Source organism: Salminus brasiliensis, chromosome 21, assembly GCF_030463535.1.
Source record: "Salminus brasiliensis chromosome 21, fSalBra1.hap2, whole genome shotgun sequence".
In the NCBI taxonomy this organism is placed as follows: Eukaryota; Metazoa; Chordata; class Actinopteri; order Characiformes; family Bryconidae; genus Salminus; species Salminus brasiliensis.
The window spans coordinates 2191744-2213741 of NC_132898.1; the positions used below are offsets into that span (position 1 = coordinate 2191744).

Sequence of the window (21998 nt, forward strand, 5' to 3'; positions counted from 1 at the left end):
GCAGCTAATGCCAGCCGCTGTCACACTCAGTGGATGCGCCACAGGAGCATTTCTGTTGAAATAGGTCATGTCTTGCTGTTGCCAACCATCCAAGCAGTCATTTGCACTCCTTCTGCCCATTTCCATACACAATCCCACCCTCCGGAGCCTGGCCAGGGATGCTTCATGCTGAGTGGGCTCCTAGCGCAGTGCGATTGTGTTTATATTTATTTGACATGAAGGCCAAGCAGAGCACTTTGAACCAATAGAGCAGGGAATGGCATTTCCAAAGCGAAGGCAGGGCATTAAGGAAAGGGCAGTGTTGGAATTCTTCCGTATGATAGAATGTGGTGATTGCTGCAACCTAACATTGTGCAATAGTGGGTCACTCTGAGGCTTCTTTAGGAAATACTAAGGTTTTGACTATGGAGCGTTGAACTGCCTTCTCTGGATTGATGTAGAACTCTGGAGTGGCAGAACAGTTGATCCAACATCAGAACCTGACCTCAGTGATGCTCCAGTGTGGCTGAATGCAATCAGACCCTCCACACAGCAATGTTCCAACTAGTTAAGCTGTTGTCAGCTAGAGGGATATAAATCCCCCCGGCTGTGGGCTGTAAAGTAGAGAAACTGTCTTCTCTGGAGTGAAGGAGCTTCATCCCAGACCTCTGTGATGAGATGGAGTAATCCTAAATCAGTACCTTAGCTCACTAATGCTCTCTAATGTGGCTGGTTGCAATCAAAACCTCCACACAGCAATGTTCCAACATCTAGCATAAAGCTTAAGGTCAACGTTTCCAATGCCAAGTGTCAGCTAGGGGCTTACAAGGCCTCCCAGGACTGGGCTGTGGAGCACTGGAGCTCCATCCAAAACTTTTAAGATGGGTTGGAGGGATCCAAAGTGCAATGTGGCTGGATGCAATCAAATCCTCCACACAGCAATGTCCCAAAATCTAGCATAAAACGTTTCCAATGCCAAGTGTCCCTCAGGATTGGGCTGTGGAGAACTGGAACTGCCTTGTCTGGAGAGATGGAGCTCCATCCAATACAATTCATTTTGTTGGAGGGATCCAAACTCTAATGTGGCTGAATGCAATCAAATCCTCCCATAGTCGTGTTTAAACATCAAGTGTAAAATCTGAAATTCACTGTTTCCAATGCCAGGCGTGGGCTACAGGGGTATAAAGCCCCCCAGCGCTGAGCTGTGGAGTAGTGGAACTAAGTTCTCTGGAATGATGGAGCTCCATCTAGTACAGCACCTGATCAGACCGATGCTCTCTAATGTGGCTAAATGCAATCAAATCCACACACACAGCAATGTTCCAACATCTAGTACGAGGCCTTCCTAGAAGAGCAGAGGCTGTTGCTGCAGTAAAGTAAGGACAAATACCTAATAGATGTTTTGGACACACCTTCAGGATCTAATGAACGTCAGACGTCCATGCCTTCTATGATGTAGCTATCTAGGAACCCCTGCCCCCCACCCACCCCCCACCTAAATGTGGACGAATAATTCTCACTGGCAGTTCGGCAGTTCAGTACGTATAAACTCGTCTCACATCTGGGACACCCAGCCACACTACCCCCTTTGGAGTTTTAAGCCACATCTCACCGGGCTTATCTGCTGGAGACGTTGTTCCAATCAAAGCCCATTATGTCCCCAGCAGTTAGCCCCAAAGCTAAACACCATGGATTCAGCTTCATCCAGCTTCATCCAGCCACTAAAAGCCACAGAAGGCCTGCCAAATTGCCCTGCCCACATTCTGGATATTAATGCCGTAGCAGGGGGCAGATGGAGAGCCTCTCCTCCATTTACTCCTCAGTGCTGCTCCCGGTCCACTAAGGTGAGCATGTCTTCCTAGTAAACATGTTTACAGCCTGATGTGCTGCAGAGATTTCAATATGCCGTAACTCAATTAAACAGCGCACGTGCTTCCGCTCTGCCCCTCATAATTGCCCTTTCTTATACGGGCTTTTATAGAATAATTCAATTTGGCCCACAACAGTCTTAGCCTGTGTTTAGCGCTAATGCGTCTCTTACAATGACACAGTGGCCTCTGCTAATGCCTCGGGCCCGTCTGCTTCGTGACGCGGTTCTGCCGGCGCGGCCATCAATGTCCTTAAGCCTGGAGATGACAGTTCAGTTCAAGGGAAAAAGCATCAGGGAATCTCATAACGTCATATTTTCAGTGATATCTGGATGATAAAAGACAACCTGCTGAATAAGTGTTGACAATAAGGCAATAAATATATAGTCGCTTTTTATTTTTTGACATAATGCAAACCTGGCAGTTGTTTGTTAGCTTGTGTCTTGATTTTAATAATGAATGGAACATTGGAAATGTCAAGTCAAGTCAGATTTATTTGTAGAGCTTTTTACAACTGTTGTCGTCACAAAGCAGCTTTACATAAATAGTGATTAATAAAAGACAGAGACAAAGAAGAAAGAAGAAATAACGTATGACATGATGGATCAAAGACCCCCAGTGAGCCCCAACAGCGACAGTGGCAAGGAGAACCTCCCTCAGAGCTGGAGGAAGAAACCTTGGGAGGAACCAAGACTCACAAGGGGGACCCGACCCGTCCTTCTCTGATCAGAACTGTTTATAAATTATTATTTACGTTTTTACAGGTCTTGAATCAGATTTACTAAGAGCTCAGTTGCCTCTCTTGGCGTTGAGCTGCTAGGGAGCAATGAGGGGTGCTGTGAAAACAGTTATCTGTGAAAACTCATTCACAAAGTGGTTTCAGCAGCTTAGCAGTCTGCACCGTGGGCCCCAGTACAATTGCCCCCTGGTATCAACTCATTATTGAGGCAGAACTAGCTCTCCATACTGAGAAAGACCCTTTAAAGCATGTTAAGGCTAAAGCTAAAAGTCAGGTTTTCTGAGAACACCTGAAAACCTGGGATTTAAAGCTGGTAGTAACTTCAGGCTCCTGCAGATGGCGCTGCCCAAAGATGCTGTGGCTATACATATCTGTGGGGGGCGTGGGTTTGGAGATTTATAGATTGAGAAGAGGTGGTATGGTGCAGTGAGGGTCTCATTGGATGTGTGGAAAATGCAAATGCAAAGCAGATGCAGTTAATGATTGGCTACAAACTGTAATTTTCAGCATTTGGGCGTGGCCAAAGACCATAGTGTGAAGGAAGCAGGTGTATGGAAGCCATGAAACCAATTCTGAGGAGAACGTCCTGTAGGCTGGGATTTTTGCCACTGCTGGTAGACCCATATGACCGTATGCTCCCATACACCTGCAGATTCATCTACTTCCTTCACACTGTGATCTTTGGCCACGCCCCAAATGCTAAAAATCACTCCTTTTAGCCAATCATTAACGACCCATTTCCCACACATCCAACGAGACACTCACTGCACTATACCACCTCTTCTCAATCCATGAATCCCCTCACGTGCACGTCCCGTAGGTACATACAGCCCCATTATCCTTGTGTAGCGCCATCTGCAGGTTCTAGACAATAAAAGAGAAAAACATGCAGGAAAAACAATGTAATAAAATAAGGACCACCACATCCAAGAGGCCTGCGATCAGACAGAACCTGATATTCCATTATATCAGAACACATTGTGCACCAGACTGGCTGATTTCTACTACAGGCCATCACAGATGCCTTCAGTCATTCCACACACTGGCGTTTTACCTACAAACTGCTAGTGAGAGGCTGCAGCTGAGAGCTGAAACCTAATGGATTTGGTCTTCTGCAGTTCATACTGAGAGAGCAGAGGCATTATGGTCAGGGAATCAGTCCCATTAGCACTTTTACATACTGTGTATTAATGCACTGGCTTCATTTTCCTCATCATATTAGCCCTCTGCTACGTTAGCGTACGAGAGTGGAACCTCCACACTGAGCAGCCTGCATCCACATTTCTAATCAAATTAATTACTTTAGTTAGGCTGGAATTAAAGTGTGATTTTTAATAATTACGCTCAGAATTTAAAAACATCTGCTAGCAGGTGTTTCGGCCCACGCTCGGACCCTTCAGCGTAACCACAGCCCATTACAGAACATCTGTCATAGCTACCATAGCTGCTGTCTGTTGAGCTGCTCTGGCTGAGTGCGCTAGGACACTGTATGCTAATTAGATCAGACTAAACTCACACACCATTGGTTCATTGTAAAGTATTGGGCTCCAACCCTGCTTCTGGGAGGCTACTCCCAGCCAAAATGCTCATGTGGGGCTCACATGACTGGAACATGGGCTTTGAGTGGGTTTATGGTCTTACTGGGCCTCAGTTGGGTTTCCCAAATGGGCCCCATCATTACAGCCCACCTTAATCTCACATGGGTTCTTCTAGGCCCTGTATGCAATGTACACCCCAGATGAGGCCCATGTTTAAGCCCTCCTGGTCCCATCACTGAAACTGGTGCGCATCCATATGTGGGGCCAATGTGGAACCCCGAAGACAAAACCTTCCGGTTCCCAATTGGGTGGCCTCTACAGGCCATACATGGTCATGTTAGCTGGGTACCTTGCTACAGTCTTTGGATCTGCTGTGGCCTGAGGCTGCTGTTTAGATGTTTAGCAGCTGTGGCCAACTGTGAGCCACCTGGCTGTAGTTTTCCGACAGATGCAGCAATTACAGCCATTTCAATTAACTGTCCGTTTAGTTCTGGTAAGTCTGGTCCACCTTAAACCCGCCCAATTTGTTGGAACTGCGTTACATGGAATATAATTGCATTTATTTCAGTATTTAATTATTAATAATTTTCTTAACCAACATTAATCTACATTATATGTCGAATAATATGTCAAAAGTATCGGGACACCTGCTCATTCACTGTTTCCTCCGCACATCATTGGAATTAAAAAGAGCTAATCCCGTCTCTACTGTCCAGGGAAGAAGTAGAGCTTTCTACTGGATTTTGGAGGAGTATTGCTGTGAGGATTTGATTGCATTCACCAACAAGAGCCCCAACTCATCTCATCCATCATTCCAGAGAACACAGTTCTTCCACTGCTCCACAGCTCAATGCTGGGGGGCTTTATACCCCTCTACTAGCCCATGCTTGGCATTAATAGGTCAGCATGGAGCCAATAGGGTCATGATGTTGAACTGCTCCTGCAGAGAGTCCTATTCTATTGGCAGCAATGGGTGCAATTTAAAGTAGCTGAATGCATTCATTAGAAGGGGTGTCCACAAATATTTGGACGTATATTTTAAATGGTATTTCCGTCTTGTGTTCTTTTTTGTGCCCCATATGTATTTATTCATTTTCTACGTGTTTATTGTGTCTATTATGTTATTATTTATTATGTATGATGAGTTAAAATCGGGCATGTTTCGTCCTCTTCTGAGGGTGAAGACATTGGAAAAGTCTCTGCAGAACATGTCGCAGGCTGTAATGCAGCACTTCAGCTCCACGCTTCAGAGCCTTTTCTGCTGAGGAGTGTGTCTCCCCACGGGGGAGAAATGACTTCTCCTCAGGGGCTTTAACGGTCCAGCACCGATACATCTGAAGGAAGGCCTCCTTCAGTAACTCCTTTTCACAGGTCCTGAGCAGGATAAGAAAGTGAGAAGGAGTAGCTGCAGTAGCTGTTTGTCCTCTTCTGGTTCCGTATCGCGGCTCAGCTGAACAGAAGGAATTCCGTAAAGTGGCCTGAAATAAAGTTTCTCCATGGGCAGCCTCCAGAAATGCTCCTCATAAATCTGATGTTAAAGCACTGAGATGAGCACACAGATTTATTACCTTCATGAAGAATCACCTGCTAGGCTTTTACAGAAGTCGTTTCAGAGAGTTCTCATTACTGAATCAGAGCACTAGTTATGATATACAATATGTCCAAAAGTTTGTGGACACCCCTTCTAATGAATACATTAAACTGTTGCAGAGACCGATGTTGTAATAGCACACATAAACCGCTTGGCAAGTCCCTGCAGAGAAGTACTGCCAATAGAATAGGACTCTCTGGAGCAGATCATCAAACATCATGAACCTATTGGCACCATGCTGCCTAATGCCAGGCGTGGGCTAGTAGAGGGGTATAAAGCCCCCCCAGCATTGAGGAGTTGTGGAGCAGTGGAAGAACTATGGTCCCTACGATCTACGTAGATAGATCTATGAACTACGATCACCACCCCACCTCCCTCACCACTTCCTCAACTCATCTCAAAAGTACTGGATGGAGCTGCACCACCATCCATCATTCCAGAGAACACAGTTCTTCCACTGCTTCACAGCTCAATGCTGTTGGGGGGCTTTACACCCCTCTACTAGCCCACGCCTGGCATTAGGCAGCATGGTGCCAAAAGGTTCATGATGTCCTATTCTATTGGCAGTACTTGTGTCAGCAATAGGTGCCACTTCCAGTAGTGAAATGCATTCAGAAGAAGGGGTGTCCACAAACTTTTGGACACATGAGTGTGCATGAGAAAAACTATGAATTTGGGCCTTTTCCATTTCAAACCAGATCCAGCAGATCCAGCAACAACAGTACGAGCGCACCCCTGGGAGAGTCTGCTATATTCTATAGCTACTACAAACATGGCCGCTCTAAGGCATAGTCGTACATCATAGAGGGTACACTAAAAGGATACGCTCGGAGTGCCTTCAGGAAGCTCAGAACCATTACGTTACATCACCGTGAGAACCCCGCTGCCGTCGTTTGAAAATGATGCTGTCAAAGGAAGCAGAGCAGCGCAGCGTCTGCGCTAACACTGTTAGCTTTAAGTCCCTGTGGTCTTTCTCCCCGTGTTGTTAGACTGCTTTTCTCCTTTTCCCCCCTCATCTGGATGTTCTCTGAAGCTGCTCGCTTCACCAACGTCCACCAAAGAAGATGCTAGCGCTTTAAAAAGATCCTCAACACTGGAACTACACGGTTATTACTGTGGATAACGCACGAAGTACACGCTGTAATTTACTCGTAGATCATAGAATCGAGCTGGAACCACTATACACTATGATATAATTATCGGTTTCCTTGAAATCCATAACATTTGAAAAACCACCAACCATGAACGCCATCGCAGATGTTCGAAACGGGTCAGGGCAGCATGACCAACTTGACTAGACCAGACTAGAGAAGTAACAAACGTTTGCACACTGTCTGCCAAATGTTTGTGGACACCCCTTCTAATGAATGCATTCATCTTACTTTAAGTTGCACCCTGTAGAAAAGAACTGCCAATAGAATAGGACTCTCTGGAGCAGATACTAAACATCATGACCCTATTGGCACCATGCTGCCTAATGCCAGGCGTGGGCTAGTAGAGGGGTATATATAAAGCCCCCCAGCATTGAGCTGTGGAGCAATGGAAGAACTGTGTTCTCTGGAATGATGGATGGTGGTGCTCCATTCAGCACTTTTGGGATGAGTTGAGGAGTTGAGATAGGGTGATGATGACCTCACTAATCCTCACAGCAATGTTCCTCCAAAATCTAGACATTAGAGACAGTTACACCAGTAAAAGCTGGAGAAACGCTTTTTCAATACCTTTGATTTCAGAAGAAACAATGGATGAGCAGGTGTCCCAATACTTCTGTCCAGGATAACCAACATGACCAGCCGTTACACGTTTGGGTCAACCAGCTTGACCAAACTAGTCATGACCAGCTTGATGGCCTGCTTGGTTATGTTGGTTTTTCTGATAGACCCGCTTAGTTGATCCACCAGTATGACCAGCTTGACCGAACCAGTCATCCAGCTTGGTCAAGTTTGCCAGCTGGTTCATTATTAAAACATATGCTCTGCCATTCAAGATCTAGCTTTCTAGCTTGCTTACCAGTATGGGGTATTTTCCACCCACTTTGGCCATCAAAGTCCAGAAACCTCTGGCCTAGTGAGGGGTATTCAGCGTTGTCCCTGGTGGTCTCTCTCAGCAGAATACCAGTCTGCTTGTTTTCTGACATGGCAAACATGCTTTTCTCTCCCCCTCCTCTCCCGTCAATGCTCCTCTTTCGCAATGCAGACCCAGTCACATGACATTTAAGGTTCATTAGCACTCTGGTCACGAAGGCTGGCGGTCTGGTGAGCGGCAATTGAGCGCATGCATCAGGTGCTCCACAGAGAGCCCGACAGATAATTGGACTCAGGCAAGCTCCCTCTCCTTTCACATACAGTACCGTATCAGAAGCCCGTGTTTGACAGCCATCAGAACTGTCAAATGCTGGGAAAATATGCTGCATAGTACAGCTTTGAGTTATTTGAATATTTTGGCAAAGAAATATGCAAATTTAATCGGTTTGCCTTCTGACCCCTAATGCAGCCACTCAGTCAGAACGTGTATTTGACGTTGCACGTCCTGCGATGTGACTGTTGCACACTGGCGATGCTGAACCGCTATATTATACTGAGCCGAACGCTACAAACTGAGGTTTTTATCAGACTTATCTGTGATTTGAAGACGTTTGACCAAAGGTGTCCAATTTGCTCCAAAGCAAGCACTTATTAAGCAGTCAGTGAGGCTCCATGGTCTCACTATGTGGCTTTTTAAGTGCGGCCTACTACTCCATCATGTAGTCAACACACTGGGCACTCTGGGTAGTGTAGTATTTCCTACTACCGTTTTGGGCAGGTGGCCTTTTTAAGAGCACCCTAGGAAAATGTGTGTTTGCCGAACCGGGGACATGTGTTTCCTTAGCTAAGCGCAGTAGCCAAAACAAGCCGGAAAGCCACGCTTTTGGTGCGTCACTGAGCCGAACGCTACAAACGGAGGTTTTTATCAGATTTATCTGTGATTTGAAACGATAATCTGACCCTCAGTCCGAAGTATTTTGCTCTCTAACTGTTCAAAAACATTGGCACCTTGGCTTATGTGACTTGAAATAACTTACAAAACATTTAATTATTATTATTATTATTAAATCATTATTAAATAAATTAATTAACAGAAATAGTAACAGTAACAGTATTAATAAAAATAAAATAAAAAATAATTAAACTTTCCTCCAGTATGTTTACATTTAAGGCATTTAGCAGACGCTCTTTTCCAGTGCTTTGCTATTTACCCAAGAAAAACCTCTAGTTTAAATACTAAAAGTATTCAAAGACTAAAAATTCAAAGATACCTCAGTATCAGAGTGGTCAGTAAGGTGACCACTCTGCTATTCGCCCAAGTACTCTCAGAAGAGGAGGGTCTTCAGTCTGGGTTTGAGGACAGTGAGCGTTGGACTCTGCTGTTCAAACACCCAGGGGAAGTTTGTTCCACCACTTCGTTGCAGGACAGAAAAAAGCCTGGACGCTCCTCTTCCTAGATTTTGAGGCATGTTGGGTTAAATGTAGGGAATAAGCTAAAACTGTGTCCACTTATTTTAGCTCTAGCAAGACGTTTGACCAAAGGTGTCCAATTTGCCCCAAAGCAAGCACTTATTAAGCAGTCAGTGAGGCTCCATGGTCTCACAATGTGGTTTGTTAACTGCAGGCCTACTACTCCATCAGTCATGTAGTCAACACACTGGGCTCTCTGGGTAGTGTAGTATTATTTTCCAGTACCGTGTTGGGCAGGTGGCCTTTGTTAAGAGCACCCTAGGAAAATGTGCGCTTGCCGAACCGTGGACATGTGTTTCCTGACTGTTTACAAGCGCATATACAAAACCGCTTTGTGTGTGACGAAGGTCTCTATAGCCTCCACCCACGGGTTCCAGTTCTCAAGGCTTTCTGGCTTTAAAAAAGGGGACACCCACACTTAAGCAACACAATCCACCACACGATCCACCACAAGCAGCAATCTCTCCCCGGTATACTGCCAGATGTTTCTCCTAGAGCATAGATGCCACTGATTGTCTCACCCACGCACTGCCACTCCTCATTTGTACCCAGACACGATGCATCTGTTGGCAAATTGCAAAGGATCAGAGCCAGTGATACCCGTCACATTCCCATTTTATCCTCTGCTGCAGAGACTCCCAGAGATGGGAGTGTGAAATTGCCGCAATCGTTGGCAATGTTCTCGGGATAAGATCTGGATGGAAACAAAGGCAGCAGTATTTTGCACAGCTCGGGCTTTCAGCACACTGTCGGTGCTAATTCTGCTTCACAGGCTTTGCGGGACGCAGCGGAACACAAATCATAATCGGTTCAGGATTATAATGGGCTACGGCTGCGTGCTCAAGGACATGTTGGTACCTGTCCAAAACGTGACCTCCTGACATCCCGCTATTCCCTGATGGTCACCTTGGAGCAACATCTGCAGATGTCCACTGGAAACTCACGCTCACAGTCCACTAAAAAAACAGACCTCCAGACCGTAGCTTGTGATTTGCTGTCCAGCAGGCAGCCATTGGTACTCCTTGATAGCTCCTGTGATGCTGGTGAAGATGGAACCTAGACCTTACCTGACGCTCTGCTATTTTGCGCATGTGTCGGTTTAGGAGCATGAACTGCTCATATGAATATTGTATATAAGTCACATTAAAAATAAAGTGTAAATAGCGTAAAAACATCGGATTTGGGCCATATTTGATGTCATTTAGTGCAGAATACTTAAATATTTTACTTCAAGTATCTCCAAATGTGCACCATAGAAAAGGAAAACAGACCAATTGTGCTCCATAATCATACGCTACCAGCCTTCATATGAGGTTTCTCCCGCTTTCAGTATCCGATTGATTTCCTGATGTTTCCTGATGACATGCTTGTCATCAGCTTGCATGACTGCTCACATTTCTCTGGACTAGTTGTTTTTATAAAATGAATTTTAGTGAAGGCACTGAGCTGAGGACGTAAACTGTAGAGAAAGCTTGACAGCATCTTCTGGAAACCGACCAAATGGTAATGGAGCAGAAAAGAAAACCTTGTCATGAGAGCTTTTTTGCTTTTTCCAGACGAGGCATCCAGGACTGCTGGGAACTGTAATCAGTTAATTAAAGATTTACTGAAATGAGTGATTTCTGCTCCTTTAAGGTGCGAGCTTTACTGGCACAGCTTGTTTAATCTTCATGGAAAAGCACTGACCAATACAAAGGGATGCTTTGAAGCAGCAGCCCGATCCCAAAGATCACTGTATCCAATGCCGAACATGGGCTAGAGGGCGATACATCCCCTAGCAGTGGAACTGTGGAGCATCCAACATCACTACCTGTTCTCACTGATGCTCTGGTGTGGCTGAATGCCATCAAATCAATAGCAATGGTTCCCGAACCTTGTGTAAATCTTTCCCTGAAGCGTAGAGGTCATTATTACAGCCAAGGAGACAAACCTTCTATTGAGTTTTTTTTTAGAAGAAACCCCTAAGGAGCAGGTGTCTACAAACTTCTGGACTAATGTGTACCTGCTCAGTGGATTTACAGACGGACAATGATGGCATCTGTCAGCAGAGAAATGAATGTCCTTCCAGTCACGATTGGCCACGTGAGGGAGTCACGACTCACCGGTTACAAATTTGAATCAGCAGTCACAGAATGATCTGCCTCAGCGAATATGAGTCAATGAGGGTTGAGTCACCTTCACATGACAGGACATTATGAAGGAGTGAGGAGAGGCCCTGCAATCAGTCAGGCCACAGTATCGCTTCAGGATTTGGTTGTCAAACTCAACGCAGTACAGTCATTTATTGCAGGCGGCTGTGGTGCTGTTAATGGGGCTGTCAGCTCCACTGCAAATAATGGCCTAAAGATTTGTGGCGTGATGATCCTTAACCCAAGTCAAAACTGAAAAGAAGATCCTGATCAGTATTTTAGATAAAGTAAAAAAGCTAGAAAAGCACATTGAGTGCTAGCCAGGCTAAAGTACAACCTCCAAACATGGTGGAGGTAGTTTCATCCACAACTCACAGGGAGTGCTAGCCAGGGTAAAGTGCAGCTTCCAAACATGGTGGAGGTAGTTCCATCAACAACTCACAGTGATAGCTAGCCAAGCTAAAGTTCAGCCTCCAAACGTGGTGGAGGTAGTTCCATCAACTACTCACAGGGAGTGCTAGCCAGGGTAAAATGCAGCTTCCAAACGTGGTGGAGGTAGTTCCATCAACAACTTACAGTGAGAGCTAGCCAAGCTAAAGTACAGCTTCCAAACACAGCGGCTCCTTTCAATATCTACATATTAGGCAGTGAATGAACGGTCAGTTCTTGAAGGTGCTGAAGGTGCTGAGGCAAAGAATCAACGACTGGAGGGTCAGAACATCTCCCAAACATCAGGCAGGTCTTGTGAGGTGTACCCGCAGTGCTATGCAGTGGTCAGTACCTAACTAAAGTGCTCCAAGAAAGGACAACTTTGGGTCATGGGCACCCAAGGCCTCACTGATGCTCATGGAGGCCCCACCCACCTTACAGCTTATAGGACTTAAAGGATCCACTGCTAACGCTGCTTAGTCTTGGTGCCAGCTACCACAGCAGGACACCTTCAGAGCTCTTGGGTCTTGAGTCCATGCCTCGATTGGTCAGATCTCATGTCGGCGGCACAAGGGGGACCTACTCAATATTCCACAGTTCCCGCCAGTTCCACAGTGCATGGAGGCTGGTGATATACGGGCCCTGATATCATTGTGCACATAATATTTGTCCTTACTGAGCAGACAGTGAATACACTTTGGAGTATTTCTCATAATTCAAGGGTAAATCACTGCTAACACCCACCCACACACACACTCTCTCTCTTTGTCACACACACACACACAGGCAACTGCCTGAGGAAATAATTCATGAATAAAAAAGAGCTGCTAGCAAGACCATCATTTGATTGTGTGAAGTGAGCGAACGCTTGGGGCTGAGGAATATATGGGGAACTGAGTCGAGTAGAAAGACGCTAGAAACTCTCACATGCATCAACGCCTATAGCAGAGTCATAGCAAATTTGTCTAGCCATGTCCAGACATTTGTTTTAGGGGTATGCAGGGCAGAAAGCCAGCAGAACTCAAACAGAGCGTAGTCTGGGGAAGAGCGAGGCGCAAGATGTAGCTAAAACTGCTTTGAGGAAAATGTGCTTTGGCTCATCTTCTCATATTCTCGGAGCAAGTGTTCCTCGAGACCATTTTTAAGCTGAGATCCCTGAGTTGTATGTAGAATTCCTAGAATTCACCCCTATATTATTTAAATCTCTCACATTGAGTGCTAGCCAGGCTAAAGTACAGCCTCCAAACATGGTGGAGGTAGCTCCATCAACAACTCACAGGGAGAGCTAGCCAGGCTAAAGTACAGCCTCCAAACATGGTGGAGGTAGTTTCATCATCAACCCACAGTGAGAGCTAGGCAGGCTAAAGTACAACCGTCAAACATGGTGGAGTTCGTTTCTCCCACAACTTACACTGAGTGCTAACCAGGCTAAAGTACAGCGTCCAAACATGGTGGAGGTAGTTCCATCAACAACTCACAGGGAGAGCTAGCCAGGCTAAAGTACAGCCTCCAAACATGGTGGAGGTAGTTCCATCAACAACTCACAGGGAGAGCTAGCCAGGCTAAAGTACAACCGTCAAACATGGTGGAGTTAGTTTCTCCCACAACTTACATTGAGTGCTAACCAGGCTAAAGTACAGCCTCCAAACATGGTGGAGGTAGTTCCATCAACTACTCACAGGGAGAGCTAGCCAGGCTAAAGTACAGCTTCCAAACATGGTGGAGGTAGTTTTAGTATCAACTCACAGTGAGAGCTAGCCAGGCTAAAAAATGCTCTTCACTGCTGCCAGCTGGGAATAATATCCGTTAATGGCGCCTAACGGACACCAGAGGGCGCAAACAAAGGATTGGCACTAGATTGGCTTGTCTAGAAAACCTCAGCGGGCAGCAGAGCAGCAGGTTAGCCTCAGCGCTGATTGCACTCGGAACACAGGGTTTGATTATTGCTGTCCAACAGGGCAGTGTATCAGGGGGTTGTTAAGGTGTCAGTGTGTGTGTGTGTCAGGGTGTGAGTGTGTGTGTGTGTCAGGGTGTGAGTGAGATGTGTGACTGATCCAGAGAAATAAGGAGCAACAACTTTGAAGTCAGTGTTTATTGGTGTGATCTAGGTGTGTGTGTGTGTGTGTGTATGTGAATGGGCGGGCATCTGTCTGTCTGCCTCCTGCCAAGTGGTTTCTTTGTGCAAGAGAGAGTGTGAGTGTGTGTGTGTGTGTGTGTGTGTGTGAGTGTGTGTGTGTGTGTGTTTGTGTACGTACTCCACATAGATTAGCCACAGCGTCCTCCTCTACAGCTGGTTGAGTCCTAATGAGGCAAGTGTGTTGGTTATGCAACTCCCTCATGGCCTCATATACACGATATGGACAAAAGTATTGGGACACCTGCTCATTTATTGTTTCTCCTGAAATCAAGAGAATTAAAAAGAGTTTCTCCTGCTTTTGTTGGAGTAACTGTCTCTACTGTCCAGCTTGTCAATAGACTAGAACAGGCTGTGTGTTTTAGAGCATTGCTGTGAGGATTTGATTGCATTTAGCGGCAAGAGCGTTAGTGAGGTCAAAAGTACTGGATGGAGCTCCACCACCATCATTCCAGAGAACACACAGTGCTTCCACTGCTGCTCAGCTCAATGCTGGGGGGCTTTATACCCCTCTACTAGCCCATGCCTGGCTGCTCCAGAGAGTCCTATTATTCTATTGGTAGTAGTTTTCCACAGGGACTAGACAAGCTTTGTGTGTTAGTGTGTCAGATGTAATGATGAGTGTCCACAAACTTTTGGACATATAGTGGGACTCTTCTTTATTAGGAATTACAAGGTAAAGCATTCAGGCAGTTCCTTAAGCTGTCATAGTTCTCTACTTAGGAACCCTTAAGGAACCACTTGGTTTAGGGTGTGTCATTTGCAATAAAGATTTGAAACCAGCCCTTTATGAACCGCCCTGTTTTGTCCTCATCACTTTGTGAAACTCCAACTGGACCTCAGGGTGGGCAGTGTCAGCTCAGCTCTTCTCTGCTGTGGAACTGCTGTCAATGCTAATGGCCAGACCACCAGAATAGCCCCTCATAGTAATCTGCAGTGTCCTCAGCAGAGGCCGGTGTAGGACGCGCTGTCCCAATGCTGAGTAATCCCTTGAATAATCGTGAATTATTTGGTTAGGCTTATCTAGTGGAGTCCCACAGGGTTCAATTTTAGGGCCTATGAAGCTGATGTTGATTATGCCATGGATGTAGTTGATTCTAGTAGTGTTTTTAACTGCAGAATTTCAGACCAAGAGCACTGGCCTCAGTGTGTCTTACCCTTCCCTGTGTGTCAGAAGGCTGCTGTGTAGCAGCGATTGCCAGCAGGCTTAATTTAATTAGCCTGTTCAACAAGTCACAGGTGTCTTGCTTTTTGTGCAGCCAAGAATAAAATCTGGCTAATGCTTGGCCCACTTAGACTGTACATTTCTCTCTTCACCCTCTAACATGCTCATGTGGGGCTCACATGGGTGGAACGTGGGCTAGGAGGGTTCTGGGTTAGCATGGGCTCTCAGTGGGTTTGTACATGTGTTTTTCTGGGGCTCAGTTGGGCGTCCCAGATAGGCTCTATTGTTACACACCACTGTAATCTCACATGGGTCCCATCTAGGCCTCATATGTCATGTACAACCCAGATGGGGCCCATGTTTAACCACTCTAGGTCCCATCGCTGACTCTGGTGGGCATCCATGTGGGGCCAACATGGAACCCAAGGGCAAAATGTTCAGGTTCCCAGTTGGGTACCCATACAGGCCCCACATGGACATGTTGGCTGAGTTGTTTACATCTAAATGATTAAATTATACAATATTTAATGATGAAATTAGCCTTTAAGTACTGATGACATCTCCAATTTAGGTTGGATTTTGTCGCTGTTGGACAAAACTCTTGTAATGTCAACTTTACAGGAGAAGGAAAAACCTTCCGAACTTTCAATGGAAGTCAATGGAAAAAGATTTTATTCCAAGCCATTTTTGAGAATTTCTATTGGTCCGTTCATTATGAAATTTGGCCAAAATATAAAGACCAACTCCCAGATTCACATCATGTCAAAAAGTGAAAAACAGCAAAAATGTAAACACACAGATTGTGTGTGACAGTGGTGATATACAGTATATCTGTGGTATGTGTGTGTGTGTGTGTGTTTCATTGAAACAGCCCCTAAAAGTCTCGAACTCAGCCTTCAGTATTCGTCTTGTGCGGCCTATAGCAGTAATCGTAGGCCTTTCTAGCTTCACTCTTTCAGACGTTTCAACAGGTTTCCATCAGATGGCAGCATTGCACATGCAGAAGACGCCCTTTGCCTGACACTTGATGTGAATGTCCATTCACGACTCACGGGAGACTTGATTTCAAAGCAAATAGGGTTCTGTCTAGTACTGAAAAGCACTTGTTGATCTATGGTGGGATAGTGGAACCTTTTAAAGAACAGTGTACCAGGTTTTTCTTGTAGGCGGGGCTAAAGTGCTGTATGCTGAATAGGTGGTTTATGCAGCTTATTGTCCAGGTAGCGATGGGTTGTATGGTCTCAAACTTGAACACTATTTACAGGTAGTGTTGTACCTGTATTCTGGGACGTTGGGCCTTTTCTGTATGAGCTGCTGTGAGATATGTACTGGCCCTCTTGTACCAGTACATGGCCGGGGATTTAGATTAGACGCTCTCTGAAGGTTGGACTGAGATAATGGTTTTAACGATTGTTTGTTTTTTGTGTTTCCAGGGCCAAGGTGTTTCGTGGCAAGAAGGTTCAAGGAGAATATGATATCCGTGTTGAGCAGGTATGTGATTTAACTACGTTCAGACATCTGAAGTTGTGCTGGGTTTCACAACTCTGGGTTTCTCTATGGGAAACATAAATGGCGTTTTTGAAAATCTTGTGTACCTTTCACTCCCAAATGGCTCTGAATCTTCTCAATAACTCCTCTGTAAACCACTTCAACGACAAATGTTGCTACATGCAAGCTAACGCTACGCTATTCACTGAACTGAACGCTAATGCTGCATTCAAGTGGTGTCGGTTTTATCGGGAAAACGAGTTTCCCGCCAAGAAGCACCACATGAACACCCTCTGAAGTCGGACGCTGAAGTCGGACACATCGACATTTTCAATGCAGCGCGAACTGGAAGAGATGTGCCGCAAGCGCTATTTCCAACATGGCCGACCAGTTCACGTTTACAGTGAGGCTCTGAGCTAACTCTAAGCTGACGTTTTCCTCTTCCCCTGATCTTTCCGTTCCACCTTTAACGAGGCAGCAGTGATGCTCTGCTGTTGGAACGTACACAATGTAAACATGGTAACTGCAGCATTATTTAAGGTGGAATGGAGAGTTAGCTTTAGAGTCAACTCTTGCCTTTTTTTAGTTTTAGCTGCTCACTGGTAACCCCGCCACACTTATCAGTTTTAATAAAGCCCTGTTTATTTTTCACTCACCAAAATAATGTCACAGGTGAACTCTAGGTCTAGTAATGGCGTCCAGAGGACACCAGGTGGCACTCTGCAACAGCAAACATTAAAAAAAGATGGTGCCTGGTCCATTACAATGCCTTGATCTGGACTTATATATATTTATATATATATAGGGCCTAAAGGTCAGAGGGGTCGACTTGGTACCAGAAGTATATAGGTTTGATATCCAGGAATGGCAGAAAGTGGGAGTGGGAGGGAACAGGAAGGGGCAGTTCTCCCTCACTGCTCTTGAGCAAGGGTGCTGAGCTTAAACTGGGTATCGATGAACTGGGTTTATTACAGATATTTACATAAACTTCCAAGGTCCATCATCAGATCTACAGCCACCCCCCCCACACCCCTCCTCCCACCTGAGCCCTCCTATAAGCAGGTTAAAGTGATGTTCTCTATTTGCTGTTCCAGCTTGTGCCCGTCCAGACTCTGGAATTTGCTGCAGCAGCAAAACGACAAACTGAAACGGTGTCAAATGGAGTTAATAAGCAGCGCAGATATTGCCTTTGTGAATTACCGAGTGGGCGGCGTGTGCTGAATACCAATAGAAGCTGTAGCAATTTTCGTTCTCCCTCGGCTCGGCTGGTGCTGCGTGATTTGGCCTGCGAGAAGCGCAAAAAAGCCCTCATGTGTCCGTTCAACACCAGCTTGTGCTCTGGACGAGATGATGAGTCATGGGTTTCTCGGTGCGTGCTAGTTTGGGCACCGGTGTCTGCAGAACACGTTGCATTCCCTCAGAGCTGCACAGTCATAGCGACACCTCTGCCCCACAGCTCCGCTTAAATATGAGCTTTTTATCAGTGTAGTGAGCTTATGCAGCTTATGCAGCACTGCATGTTTAATTTGGTCAGGTACAAGGCCTCAAAGCGACGGTTCTGCAACAGGTTCAGCTGTTCAAGTGCACGGTTCTCCCTTTAGCTCTAGGGTGGAACAGTCATTCAAGGTAACAGGCTGATATTTAGCTCTACACACTGCCTTAATTATCATTACTTGTACAGTACTGTGAAATCCTTCTGCTTGCACAAGGTCAGAGTACAGGGTCAGCTGTGCTTCAGCACCCCTGAAGTAGAGAGGTTAGAGGCCTTGCTCAAGAGCTCAACACAGAGCAACTTAGTGGACCCAGGTATTGAACCCACAACCCTGTGATCAATAATCCAGAGATCTGTAACCACTGAGCCACCACTACCCAATAACCTGTGGTTAGTTAGTGTTTGCTTTGACCCTGCAGGTTCCCCACAGTGCTCTAACTGTGCTAGATAACATCTCTGAAGAACATCAGGTCCAAACTGAGACCAAGAGTAGTATTCATGCTTATTAGTGATTCTGATTGGTTCTCTGTTCTCCCGCCCACTCTGAGTTTAAATGTTTATTGTCCCACCCACAGCTAAAGTAGAGATTCTGATTGGTTTTGCCTCTGAGTTTGACTGTTTATTGTCCCGCCCCCTTCCTAAAAATGTAATTCTGATTGGCTTTGCCTCTGAGTTGGTCTCTCTGTTGTCCCACCCCCTAGCTAAAATAGAGATTCTGATTGGTTTTGCCTCTGAGTTGGTCTCTCTGTTGTCCCACCCCCTAGCTAAAATAGAGATTCTGATTGGTTTTGCCTCTGAGTTTGACTGTTTATTGTCCCGCCCCCTTCCTAAAAATGTAATTCTGATTGGCTTTGCCTCTGAGGTGGTTTCTCTGTTGTCCCGCCCCCTAGCTAAAATAGAGATTCTGATTGGTTGTGCCTCTGAGGTGGTTTCTCTGTTGTCCCGCCCTCAGCTAAAATAGAGATTCTGATTGGTTCTGCCTCTGAGTTGATCTCTCTGTTGTCCCACCCTCAGCTAAATCAAAGATTCTGATTGGTTCTGCCTCTAAGTTTGACTCTGTGTTATCCCGCCCCAGCTAAATTAGAAATTCTGATTTCTTGACTGTGTTGTTGATTTAGGCCCGCAGTAAGCACCATTCTAATTGGTCTAAATTAGCTTATTAATTAGCCATGTTAGCTTCACAGGTCCAGATACCAAGCGTGTCTTATTCGAATCCATTTCAATAGAAAAAAACACTCCTTCATGTGTTGCTGTGGTTGACTGGAACTGAGCCATCATTTACTTGCTTTTTGTGATATGATTTATTAGGTGAGTGCCATGATTCACAAAAGTGATTTCTGACATGAAGTGAAACTTTCATACTGAGTCACGCTGAATACCATTAATGTAGATCGAGGCACAAGGAGATCAAGGGGATTCAGAGGGTACTGTTTTGTGGTGGCTGGTATGGAGAAAGGCTTTTTAGCTGGCTTTTGACTGGAACCTACTGGATCTACTGCCAGTCTGTACAGTTAAAGTTGGGCAACATGATGACTTAATTATCATTGCCTCATGAGAAATATGTATATATATATATATATATATATATATATATATATATATATATATATATATATCAGTTAGTTTTTTAGAATTGTTCCCTTCACAAAGCTCCCCACACTAGGAGGCAAAGGAGATGGTTGTGAAGGACACATCTCCTTTGATACATGTGAAACCAGCCACCACCTCTTTTCCAACCGCCGCCAATGCATCATTGCCAGGCAGCCGACACGCTTGTAGGGAAGCACCAGGTTTCCAGCACCACCACACCAGCCAACATCGCTTAAGAGTGATGAGGTGGGAGAAAGCACCATCTACCCACCTGGAGAGAGAATGGCTAATTGTGTTCCCTCAGTTTCCAGCTGCTGATGGCAAAGCGGTATGGCTCGGGATTCAAACTTACCCTCGACCGTCAACAGCAGCCTTCTGAAGTACTGCTCTCTCAGTCCCGCCTTTAAACGACTCGTCCTTAAGTGACATGAGGCTTAAGACCTGGAAAATTTCATATAAAAAAAAACACTATTAATTTGCTACAGTCAGTCACTGCACTGTCGACGTGCCACAGCTGGCAGCGTCGTCCAGTGATGTTCTACCGCTTTTACCATATTGCTCCCATCATTCATTCCAATGTATTGTTCAATGCAGCCAACTGGCAAATTGACCTCATATCATGACGTTCCGGTGCCTCAGAGAGAGCAGTCTAAATGGCGTCTCGGTTCATTGATTGTAATTATGAAGTTGCACAGATCTGCTCAGATGTCCCCCACATGCAAGACCACCTCACAGTGATCGAGCATCCAACCACCAGAGGCATCATAATGGTTTCAAACAACGCAAACGAGAGACTCGCTCAGTTCCATTACAAACAAAAAGAGTGCATTTCCTGCACAGCTTGAGTGGTTTTCACTGATTGCTATGGAATCTCAGTTGGTTGCTATGCTATAGGGGGTGGTTTCTAAGGTGTTGCTATGTTATGCCAGAAATCTCAGCCATTATGTTTGGCTAATGGACCTGTGTCCACAAACTTTTGGCTAAAATGTGGGGTGCCAAAACATTTGTCCAAAAGCTTTTTGGCCCTTCGGCTCAACCATTATGTTTGTCTAACAGAGCTGTGTCCATAAACTTTTGGCTAAAATCTATTGTGCCAAAACCTTTGCCCAAAGGCTGGTTGGTTCACTGGCTTAACCATTATGTTTGGCTAACAGAGCTGTGTCCACAAACTTTTGGCAAAAGATTGGGGCCCCAAAATCTCATCCAGTACATTTGGTCAATAGAGCTGTGTCCACAAACTTTTGCCACTTCCACTGTATCCACTGATGGTAGTTGGTTGTGTGGCAGGCCAAGTCAAAACAGGTGGTGAAAACTTGCTAACACTGTACACAGAGCCAAAACATTATGACCAGTATCCCTAATATTCTGTTGGTCCACATACCGCCCAAGCAGATCCCTCTACACCTCTGAAGGTGGGATCTGTGGTATTTGGCAAGTTGAAGACCTTCCAGCAGAACTCTTGGAAGTTGTGAGGTGGAGCCTCACACGGGTAAACAGCGCACCTGACCCCCCCACCGTCCACATACCCGTAAAGAAAACAGGGCTTATCGGACCAGTCCACCTTCCTCCATCACTCTGAGGTCCAGTTCTGATGCTTGTGTGTCCATTGGTGTAACTGCTTCTGACGGTGGACAGGGATCTGCATGGGCACTCTGACTGGTCTGCAGGTACCCAGCCTGGCAGGGGGCCCATTTCTCCCATATCTAGCACGTCTTACATAGATCCCAGACTGGTCATAATGATTTGGCTCATCTGTAGACAGATGTCAGTTTCTGAACACAGGGCTGCCATTGACCAGATTTTGGACCAGTTTGTGGACCAGTGTCAGCACAGCAGCGACACTGAAGTGTGTGTGTGTGTGTGTGTGTGTGTGTCGCTGGTGTGAGTGAGTGTATGAGTATGTTTATGAATGTTGTGTTTTAAGGCACTAAAGGTCTATTTTTACCCTTTTTTAGGCAGAATTCTCCGAAATCAACCTTGTGGCACACGCCAACGGATCCTGCAGTGTGGACATGCAGGTGGTCAGGAATGGGACCAAAGTAGTTCGGTAGGTTTATTCTTTAATTAAAGGCAATATGTATGAACATCATGGATGATCTGATTCCAGCGGATCTATCAGGCAGCAAGGAACAGTCAGTTGTTGAAGGTGGCAAGCGTAAAAATGGGCACCCAAGGCTCGTTACTGATGCTCATGGAAGCCCCAAACTCACAACGTACGTCCTGAAAGCAGCAGCTGTCCAGATACTACAGGACACCGTCAGAGGTCTTGTGGTGTCCAGGCCTCGACGGCTCAGAGCTGTTTCGGTGGCATGTGGGAGACCTGCACTACATTAGGCAGGTGGTGTTAATGTTATGGCTGATG

The 21998-nt window shown here is 45.7% G+C and overlaps 1 protein-coding gene across 1 annotated transcript in view; it reads left to right on the plus strand.

Annotated features, from left to right (window-relative positions):
• The window catches only part of syn2b (synapsin IIb), an 83577-nt gene that overhangs the window by 22258 nt on the left and 39321 nt on the right, over positions 1 to 21998 (plus strand). The window contains exons 2-3 of the mRNA XM_072666501.1: positions 16500 to 16557; positions 21592 to 21683. Coding sequence (XP_072522602.1) covers positions 16500 to 16557; positions 21592 to 21683 — 150 coding nt within the window. The remainder of the gene's footprint in view (positions 1 to 16499; positions 16558 to 21591; positions 21684 to 21998) is intronic.